Source organism: Xiphophorus maculatus, chromosome 4, assembly GCF_002775205.1.
Source record: "Xiphophorus maculatus strain JP 163 A chromosome 4, X_maculatus-5.0-male, whole genome shotgun sequence".
Taxonomy (NCBI): Eukaryota; Metazoa; Chordata; class Actinopteri; order Cyprinodontiformes; family Poeciliidae; genus Xiphophorus; species Xiphophorus maculatus.
The window spans coordinates 31,469,881-31,480,513 of NC_036446.1; the positions used below are offsets into that span (position 1 = coordinate 31,469,881).

Genomic DNA, 10,633 nt, shown 5'->3' on the forward strand with positions numbered 1-10,633 from the left:
TGTATTAAAGCTGTAATCCTCCCAACCGCTTTGCTTTCTCTGCTTCCTCTTCTTTGTTATGTTAATCTTGATATTTAGCATGTTTTATGTTCCTCTTCCCACTAAAGCTTTTAAAAAAGAGGCTTGAAATGATTCAGTGGTGGAGCAGGAGCAGGATATGCAGCTTTCCTAGCTGTGATTCCTGCTCCTCTTCCCACTCAGCTGCTAAAGACTAACGGCCACGAGGGCGACTAAATCTTTACAAAAAGGACTGGAGGTGTAGGCCAGGGCTAGTTTAGTAACTCCTGATGTATTTAACTGCTAACATATTTCCATGTAGTTCCGGTTGATCAAGTGCAGAGGTGGCAGAGTGCCCAAATACTTTATTAAGTAAGAGTAGCAACTACTTCAACATATTTTAACCCTAGTAAAAGGTAAAGGTAGCCGTTCAAAAATTACTCGAGTGAAAAAGTATTAACTGATAAAGAAAAATTAACCATTCAGTATATAAAAATTACATCATCAGACAGACCAAAATATAAAGTTATGTGGAAATTTGGGTACTATAAAGACCAAAATGGAAATAATTCATATCAATAATATAATCACAAAATAACAAAATCAGGCAAAATATATATTTTTCCAAATCAATTTAAAAAAGGAAAACAAAAAAACTAACAGAAACCGCAGGGTTGTGTCTGGTGAATTTGAGGTTAAAACATGTTTGTTCTTCAATCAGTGAAGTTACTCACTCTGGGTAGAGAATCCAGACATTTCACTCTAGAAAGAGTAAAGATGCTTTAAAATAAAATGACTTGAGTAAAAGTAAAAAGTGCAGCGTAGTAAAAATACCCCTAAAAGTAAACTTTTGTCCAAAAATGTACTCATGTAAATGGAGCTGCTACCTGATTCTGTTGTTAATGTTTTCTGCTTTCACCCCGAAAGTGTGTCAGCACACAGACCCAGCAGCTGACACACAGAATTCCCGGCGTGTGTGTGTGGGGGGGGGATGTGTGTGTAGGTGTGTGTGTGTGTGTGGTTCATTCAGAGCATTTAAAAACATGGCCGCCCTTTCTGGTGGTCCTGATTCTACCTCATCTCTCCTCATGTAGTCACTGGAGAGCTGGCTGGACCCTCAACAGCCAAACTCGTTGACAGAAAACCTCGTGTTTTAAAATTTCTAATCTATTTTCTGGAAAGTAATAAAGCCTGATTACGATTTATTTATATGAAGACTTTAAAAAATGAAGGTACTTCTGTGCAAAACACTGTGATGTATTATTAAATGAAGGTTTTGAGGATTTTTTTTGGATCTTTTTGAAAATATCATCGTGTGCAAAGCTTATTTCAATGGCACATTATTTTCTTTAAAAACACAATCTGAGATATTACTGTCATACAAATAATGCAAACATTTCCTGGGTGTCTTCAGGATTTAGTGCTGAACGTTTCCGAGCTCGGCTTGAAGGATGACGCTTTGATCTTCTTCATCGACAAGACAAAATAAATGAGGATGAAGAAACCTGCAGAGACAAAAACCAAACGTAGAAAATTAACAAACAGAACAAATCTCTGCTTTGACAATGACTTTTTTCTACTGAATTGTGTGAAAAGGGTTACAAATGAAGAAGATAAAAGCTTCATTTTGCTAGATTTTTTTTTTCTTCTCATCACGTTGCAGTAAGTTCTCCAGACCTTGCAGGGAGTTGATAATGCAGAATACGTAGAGGCCAGCAGTGGTCAGCTGGCCGAATGAGAAGAAGATCAGGCCCCAGGTGAGTCCCAGCAGGACCATCAGAACCAGCAGGGTGAAAAGTTCTCGCTTAGCTTTGCTTGTCTTACTCGGCGCAGTCTGCTTCGACAAACATGAAATGAAACACAGGCTGGAGGTCACCGCTTATCCATTATCCGAAAACAGCCAGAGTAAACTCACAAGCCCGCTGAATTCAAATCCAATACAGACCTAACATTTGGAAGCAGCTTTAAGTTGTTGTTTTTTTTAACTGTAGAAATTCTATGGTCAGATTTTGCTTTCAATCCCAAATTTGATTTTTCAGCAGTTAGCAGTAAATATACGTTACTGTGCAATAAACATCAGCAAATGCAAAGACGGCAGGAGTTTTAGGGTTGAAGGATTCGCAAATTAAGTGCAAAGTAAAAGGAAAATGAATCACATGTTGCGTATGATACGTTATGCTAAAGTTTTCTTCAAGCCAGCGAAGTTTACTTCAAAGAAAACGAGAAACGACTGCTACCTGGTAACTGCAGCAAAAACGTGTCCGATATGATCTGTTCTGACACTGCCTTAAAATATTTTGCCAATATTTTCTGCTAATATTTTTAGAAAATCTGAAAAAAGTGTGATTATACCTGTTTGTTAAGTTTGTCACACATTAGCCATTTCACAATCCCTCCAAACATGACGGCATTAACGACGAACACCATGCCGAACAGTCCCAGTGTGGTTCCCATCTTCACCTTGTCATCAGTGATGTAGCATCTAAAGCACAGGCAGCAGTTCATCGTGTTACGGAAAGGAAATAAAATCTGCAACAGAAACGGGACTGAAAACATCTGTAATGGGCTTTGAATATGCTTTAGCCAAGTCAACTGTACGTCTTTATGAAATATTGCAAAACACATAAGGTGAGAGTTACACAGAAGAGGATTAAGGCCACTGAGGAAAATAAAATTCTACATTTTTTCTCAAATCCCGACTTTTTTTTTACTAAAAATTTGATGTCAGAGTTTTGACTGCAATCTCTTAAGATCAAAAGTCAGACTTCTGAGAAAAAAAATCAGGATTTTGACTTTTTTTCCCTCAAATTTCAGGCATCAAGTCATAATTCTAAGATTAATGTCAGAAATGTGAAAAAGAAGTGTGATTATTATTTTTTTAATTTTATTTTTTTTGCAGTGGCCCTAATCCTCTTTCATTGCGTGCAGAACAGGAAGTGGTCTAGATGTGCTCGTGTGTCTGTGTTGTCCTTACACTGCGGTCTCATTAGGCCTAGACTGGTCCAGTGAGGCTCGACCGTACATGTTGTGGTCAACGATCAACACCACTGTCACAATGACCGCTGGAAGACCTGAAACACACCAGATGACACCTTCACCTAAACCTGAAGACATTTAACGTCCAGACTCAGCCGATGCCACTCACCCCATCCCACTACGCTGAGTTTCAGCAGGTATCGCCTCACATAGACGTTGAAGACTTTGACCAAGACAAGGTAGAGGTGGAAGCCCTCCAAGGCCATCCAGGTGAAAGAGGCCAGCAGGGAGTAGTGAAGAAGAAGAGCCACATAACGGCAAAGTGCGGTGGAGGACGACGCTGCCGCCGCCTGGCTGGGGAGGAAGTGAACGTTGAGGAGGATCAGAGCGACTGCCAGGCTGATGTGGATCTTCTTGGAATCGTCTGCTCTGAGTTTCCTGTCAGACACAGAAGACGGGGTCAGATATGGGCGACAACGTTTAGCTCAGATTCTGTGTTCACACCGTGTCACAGAAAATCTAGGTGTCATGAAAAGGAGCGGGGGCCGGCGGAGTGGACGAGAGACCAGAGAAAAAATAATAAAATTAGAAGGAAAGGTAAATAAGACAGAGAGTCGATGTGGGCAAATAGAGGAACTCCACCACCTGTATGTGATGAAGAGTAAAACGGCGATGACCAGAGCGGTCAGAGAGATGCCACAGCCGATGTAGGAAATGTAGGACAGGATGGCCTCGTCTTTAGGGGAGATCTCTGCAGACACCTGTGGAGAATTAGAGCATTGATTTACAATCTGGTGTTATTGTGGCAATATCACGACAAAATTTTAAAAAATGAAATTGTCTTTACAAACTGTGTACTTAAAGCACTATAAAACTAGAATTGTGATTACTTTTTGTTGTAAGCATGTCTTTTATGTTGTATCCTACTGTGAAGATAAACAAACGCTTTAGGAAGCCATGATTTTCCTGCCTGCTGTTTTCTTTGAAACAGCAGGATGGTGCCACCTGCTGGCATGTGCAACTTTTTTTCTGGTTGTGTAAAGTCCATTTTGAGATTTATTCACTTTCTCAGTTCAATAGAATGTGATGCAGAAGTTATAGTGATGCATAAATGTCTTTTTTTTTTTTTTACAATATTTTCGGTCTCAACATGGTGTTCTATAAGTTTAGGCTTAATTTAGTTCCAGCCGTTTGGCAACCCGAAGCAGAAATATGAGTCGATTTGAAGCTGTGCCTCTTAATGAGTACATGGCAGAGGCAGACCAGACTAATCAATCACTGATCTTTGCTGCTTTTGGTTCAGGAAACCGTCCCAAATACACTGAGAGAGAGACACAGAGAGAAATTTGTATGTAAAAATGTACAAGTTTTCAATTACAAAAGTAAGAATGTATTTTTGTCATCAGTAGATAGATACTGTCGCATAAAAACACCCAATAGCATTATAAATATTTTAGCCTCTCTCCTTCCTCCAATCTGCTTTCCCATAAATTCAGACTTGTGCACCCAAGGCTATTAAAAAAATCTGACTGAAGTTGTGTGTTGATCCTGAAAGCAGACTTGTTATCCACAGTAACAACATTCTCCTGCTGTTATAGAAAGACAAGATGAAGTTTCAACTTAAAGCTGGTCCTACCATCAGCACACCAAAGTATGTGAGATGATCACAGGAACAGTTGATTTGATTCTGATCCCACTTTGTCTCACAGCCTGAAGTACTGAACTCTGACAGAGAGAGAGAGAGAGAAAGAGAGAGAGAGAGAGAGAGAGAGAGAGAGAGAGAGAGAGAGAGAGAGAGAGAGAGAGAGAGAGAGAGAGAGAGAGAGAGAGAGAGAGAGAGAAGTTTGTATTGTTCTTTAGATTTCTGTCATGTCTCTGCGTATCAAAGTGTTACTTTGGATTCTCACTTTTCTCTGTGGTGTTCAGGAACACACACTTGGGCTTCAGGGTTTTCTAGAGAGAAAACAACATTCCTTGATTTAACATCTAATCGGTGAATTCTATCCATTGTACATAAAACAGACGCCACAGTCTTACAGAAAACTAAGACTAGAACCATGGTTACATGTATGCTTGTTTCTGTGTTTATGGTGATGCTGACTCGGTCCTGGAGTCCTGAAACGTTCCTGCCACCGACACTCAGGCCGACAAGCCGACGGTCATGCAGTTCATCTGAGCGCTCCAGAGCCGTCTGCCAAGCAAAACACACTCTGCTGAATTCAACGTTTTTCAAGCAAGCGGATTAGAAAACATTTTTTCTCGTAATGACGTTCGTTTACAGTAGCGTCTCAATTTAGCAGTCAATGACACAAACAGTAGCACATTATATATGGAAACATAATAATATTGTGTATGACTAAATCTACTTTTTAATTGTGCTGTGTAACATCAAGATGTAATGTTGTTAGGTTCTGGTTTACCCTTCCTGCTACAAATTTCCTGTTTAACAAAAAACACTTGATTTCAGCTGATTTACATTTACCATATTCATTCATTTATGGAACAAAGGTGAAAAGTTAAAGAATCACTCTGAGTTACAGAATCTTAACATTCTTCCTGTCTGAGCATCGCTTACAATAACTGATCTGTGGCCAACATAAATTGAAAGAGCATGTCTCTGGTTTTAGTTTTTTACTAAGTTATACACATTGTTCAGTCTCATAAGTGTGAGTAACAATCCCAATGTATAACCAGAAAGATTATTTTAACTACAGCATTCTGACACCTAGGTTGAGTCTTTTAAAAAAACTAAAAAAAAAAAAAAATAATAATTGTAAACTTTTCGAAAACACGCATTGTCATTTGAAACTTCGTAGCAAAACCGTCATCTTCTACAACCGTCACAAAACTGAACGAGAGCGTAAACCAGGATACGACTGATCGAGGTGAACAGAGTGATGGAAACAGGATGGACGGGTCACTGACCTCATTAGGTAACTGGATCATGCAGAACACGATAGTATTATTCTGTCCAGCATTGAGCTCACTTGGAAGTTGAACGCTCACTTTGCTGTTTGGAACATCTGAATCTATCGTTACCTACAAAGGAGGCAGAAAGAGAAGGAACAGAACAGAGAAAGATAAATAAAGTTTGAATTGCAGGCCGTAAAAAAAAAAAAAAAAAAAACTAGATCTGCAAGCAGTTATCAAGTCAATATTTACTGCTGGTGAAGCGTGAGGTCTGCATACAGAGGTCTGCATACAGAGGTCTGCATACAGAGGTCTGCATACAGTATGCAATTCACTATTCGAAGCACAACTAAAGTCAGACTAAAACATCTGCTAAGGGCCAAATCTTAGTCTCTATTTTTTTATTGCAAAAAAAATTACATATAAAAAATAAAAAATGTAATTTGACCACCATTCAAAAACATGTAACAGGCTGCCACCTGTTTGTCACTGGCTGCAATCTGAAGACCTTTAAAGTCACCAGTGGGTCTGTACAGTAAAGCCACCATGTTGTCCTGGTATAAGGCTGTAGAATTAGTCGTCTCGGTTTCCTCCAGAACTTTCTGTAGGACTCCGAGGGCTCTGGTGGAAAAGCAAAGACGAATAAATTGACCAACCTGATCAACGCCTTGTTATTAATACACAAATCGAGATGATCTGTATGATAAAAAAGACTAGAATATTCACTTGACAGTGTCGTCATGGGGAATGTTATGCAGTAGTAACGGGAAGGTTTCCATGCAGCAGCTTGCATGATCAGCGTCTTTCTGCTCTGCAGATTTAACTCATACATATTATTTATGAGAAAATGGAAAACGGGACATAATATTCCTTCTAGTACCTGCCGATGTTCACGTACCTGGATCAGAAGGCATTTTGCAATTTAATTTGTCTAACGCTTTACAACAACCTGGAGATGCGAGATTTTTTTGCGCAGGTCTGTCATTTGTTTCCACATTGTGATGAAACGTGAAAGACAAGGTCAGCCAGCAGAGAGTCCAACGTCTCATTCTGTGAAACAGAGAGAAACACAACAGCTGCTTGTGGTTACAGAGTCACTGTGTTAATGGAGAGAACAAACATTTAAAGTCCTTTAAGGAAACCGAACCTAAAATTTGCATTTATTTTGTTTTGATTGTATTAAGTCTGCACAAGTCCTTACACCAAACTAAACATTACTGTGTCTTTATTTTTTTTTTTTAAATTAGTTACAAATATTGATGTAATTATGCAGTAGCAACCAGAAGTTTACATACACCGTCTAAAAAGACAAAAACAGTCTTTTTCTCACAGCCGGAAGCTAAATCAGACCAAACTTGTCAGAAATACCAAAATGATTCTATTTGCTAAATGGCTCAGTAAGGAGAAATAGGATATGTCGGAAATAAGGTTGGGTGATGTGCTACATGGGTTCATACATATTCCTCAGTCCAACAAATGGTGATATATTCAAGCAACAATGTAAACAGGCACAGACAGCTGTAAGCAAAAGAAAAATAATATCAGAAAATAAGACTTAAAGCCATCATGCTGTGTAATTATTCTATATAATGAGCTTTACTCAGTGAACTGAGTCAATGAAATAAGGAAACTTTGGAATATTCCAACTCATTGGTTTGACTTTAATTTAGTCTTTATTAAGGCTGCCAACAATAAAACACAGCAAGGTAAACTTGAGTTCACTTTCAATCCGGCCGATTAAAACAACATAGTTTATATTGTTTTAATTAGAATTTACTTAAAGTTTACGCTGCTGTTGGAAGCTCCACCTGTTTCTGGGATGAGGAAGGTCAGCAGCGTTTCAGGATCCAAACTGGCCAACATGATCATTTTCTAAATATAAATTGTTAAAAAATATCTTAAATCTCATGGTTAAACCTTAACCAGCATCGCCAAACACAAAATGAAAATTGAATAAAACATTTTTTTTTATTTTAATGAAATCTTCTTTTTCAGTGAATTAGTTTGAGCTCCTATACGGTTTTTATTTCTGTGCATCTTGTTAAGTAAAGCACAGGTTCTGCCTCGGTCTGACTTCAATGCAACCAGCTTAAATAAGAAATGTGAAGAACATCATAGCCTACCTGCAGTAAACCGTCTGCTTGATTACGAGGTGTGGCTGATTCATGGGACATGAAGGTACAACTGGAGAAAACCTCTGATGTGACACCAGGCGAAAAACTAACCTTCACAGGAAACCAGTTAAAAATAATATGTAAATGAGATTCTGAGAAAACAATTCAGAACAGATCTGTGTCTGTTCTGAATTGTTGCAGTAAAGTAAAATGTGCGTGTAAAGATAATCGTTTGCACCAAAGACTATCTGATACTACAATGTTGACAGCTTTGCACATTTATTTAACCTCATTATTTTGAGCAGCTTTTTGTTGGTCTGGTTCACAGACTGATCCGGTGTCTGAAAGGTTTGCCAGCACATGTGCAGCTCTGGAGACAGAATCAGCTCATTAACAACCTCTGAGAAATCTAAAGCTCAGAAAGAAAAACTTCAATGCAAAATGTAAACGTACGATGTCATGGTTTTTATGGATTTAAAATGCACACTGCTGTAATACTTTTTAAAAGCACAGACATGTATTAATTTCCAGACTGTTTCTTTGGAGCAAATGGGACAAAAACCCATTGAAGAGGGATGAGTGATCGCTTAAATGAGATACGCAGTGAGAACAAAGCTGTGTCTGTGCTTCTACCAATAAGGTGATTTGTTTTATTCAAATAGCATGAAAACCGAACTAACCTGTTTGTTTGTTGTTGTTTTTTTTTACTAGTCTACGCATCATGCTGGTCCAGCAGAGTACTGAGAATGCTGTAGATAGTAAATGGATTCAAAGCAGTGTCTCTGAACTCAGCTGGATGAACGGCCGGCGTCAGTTCTGATCCAACCAGTGACAGAGAAAGAATTAATAACCACAACAGAAAGGTTTTAGTCGAGACCTGCACACACAGAAGACTGTCAGGCCGTTGGGCTGTTTTAGGGTTGTTGTTTTTTTATATCTAGGTTTGTAGTTTTCTTCATTTGTTATTTGTGGTTTGCCTTCGTTCTCTGTTTTCAGCCTGGTTTCTGTTTTACTTTAGGTCAGCCTGGTTCTCCTGTTTATTCTCTGTTGCTTCTTCTTACTCCTTTGTGTTATTTCTCTCCCTCAGTCTGCCTTCTCCTTTACCCCCACAGCTGCACCTTGTTTTCTAATTAACACCAGTCCATAATTCCAGTGTTAAACTCCCAGTATTTAACCACCCTTCATCATTCACTCCTCGTTTCTCCCATTACCGCATGTATTCTAGTCCCTGTTTGTTTCTGCTCTTGCTCTGTGTGTTCTATTTCTTTTTTGTCCTTGTTTAATCATTTTGTTATTAACATTTCTGTATCTACTCACTGCCTTGGACAAATGAGCATGCACCTTATTAAATATGAAGTGTAGCAGATCATAAAGCAAGGTGACGGAAAAACAGCGGGGAATCTAAATGTGTATATGAAAAACCAAACTTTACAGGAGAAAGTTTGTCCCTCATGACCCACAGTACACTCACTGTGGAGACAGAGGAACATGGGAACGCAGATGATGAGGGGGTGGAAGGGAAGCCACACTGCATCCTGATTCCTCTCAGACATCTAATTTGACTCCATAATCAAACTTTGGTCATGGATCCACTTTCTCATAAGCATTCAAAGCAGCAGTTTTTTATACTTCCACTGAGCCGTAGCAGAAGTATAGAACTTCTATTCTATTAGAATGACTATTCAAATAAAAATAATCCCTATGAGCCAACTTAAACCTTAAATCACAGTCCACACAACATTTCAAGGTTTTATCACCATCACATCCCTCCGCCCAGGTGGTCGCCAGGGTGATGTGTACCACTTATTATCTAAAAACTAATCAGCTGTGGAGAAATCAGGCTGTAAGTACATAAATACAATGGTGATACTGCTGACGATGCATCAGCCCTGATGGAAGTCCGGTGGGTTTTTTTTGTTTTTTTTTTAGCCTTATATTTTAGAAATATCTGTCTTCCCCACAATGTAAGGATTGTCGAATTTATTCTTACCCATAACTTCTTTGTCGTACTGACAAAATAAAAGTTGCAAATTTAATTTTTAAAAATTGTATATAATATTCAATCAGCCGCAGAAAGTTATTTTCTGACTCAAAAGACGACCATTGCTATGTAACATTGTGGTATGTCTCCACTGCACCACTAAAACACACAAACATAGAAAATGACAGAAGTGAAACTTCTACATAAACAGATTGTTCGGGCTGCACAGACCTGCTGGAATAAAGTGGTTTGCTGCCCCCTAATGGTAAAAAGAAAGAAGTACCTGCTACAGGGATAGTTAATGGTTGGCCAACTTATTAAAGAAACATGCATAAAAGGCTGGCATGAAGGTCTTCATATAAAATGTATTTGGAGATAAATAGCTTTAAGTGACTCAGTGTTGGTTGGACATTCAACCAGTGTGTTAATTTATTTTTCTATTTTTGTGTTAAGTAACTTTAGTCTTTGCTATAATGCACAAATGTTCAAACATTTAGTTCAAACACTAAATCTTTTGACATAAAATTCACACCTGATGTAAAAAAAAAAAAAAAAAAAAAGGAGGAAAAATAGCATGTTTGATATCAGGGGGAAACATGTGGAACTAAATTTAAAAAAACCCTAATAATATGGAGCTGCTGAAACCAAAACAATG

The 10,633-nt window shown here is 38.5% G+C and overlaps 1 protein-coding gene across 1 annotated transcript; it reads right to left on the reverse strand.

Moving 5' to 3' along the window:
- Positions 1-714: 714 nt before the first annotated feature.
- On the reverse strand, positions 715-8,050 carry LOC111608415 (adhesion G-protein coupled receptor G5-like). The gene is made up of 14 exons (XM_023332393.1): positions 8,007-8,050; positions 6,782-6,933; positions 6,610-6,694; positions 6,363-6,504; positions 5,899-6,012; positions 5,039-5,164; positions 4,881-4,926; positions 4,610-4,698; positions 3,619-3,734; positions 3,143-3,411; positions 2,972-3,068; positions 2,350-2,479; positions 1,675-1,831; positions 715-1,502 (listed from the first exon to the last, which is right to left on the reverse strand). Exons 1-14 carry the CDS (start codon positions 8,048-8,050, stop codon positions 1,408-1,410), a joined length of 1,662 nt encoding a protein of 553 aa, XP_023188161.1. The 3' UTR covers positions 715-1,407.
- Between the last annotated feature and the right edge of the window lie 2,583 nt (positions 8,051-10,633).

Bases quoted from the DNA above. Each gene is read 5' to 3' on its own strand.
- LOC111608415 (XM_023332393.1), bottom strand. From the start codon at position 8,050: ATGAATCAGCCACACCTCGTAATCAAGCAGACGGTTTACTGCAG. The intron at 3,412-3,618 runs GTGGTGGAGTTC...TGTGTCTGACAG, and splicing joins TTACTCTTCATCACATACAG to GAAACTCAGAGCAGACGATT. The intron at 3,069-3,142 runs GTGAGTGGCATC...GGTGTGTTTCAG, and splicing joins ACTCAGCGTAGTGGGATGGG to GTCTTCCAGCGGTCATTGTG.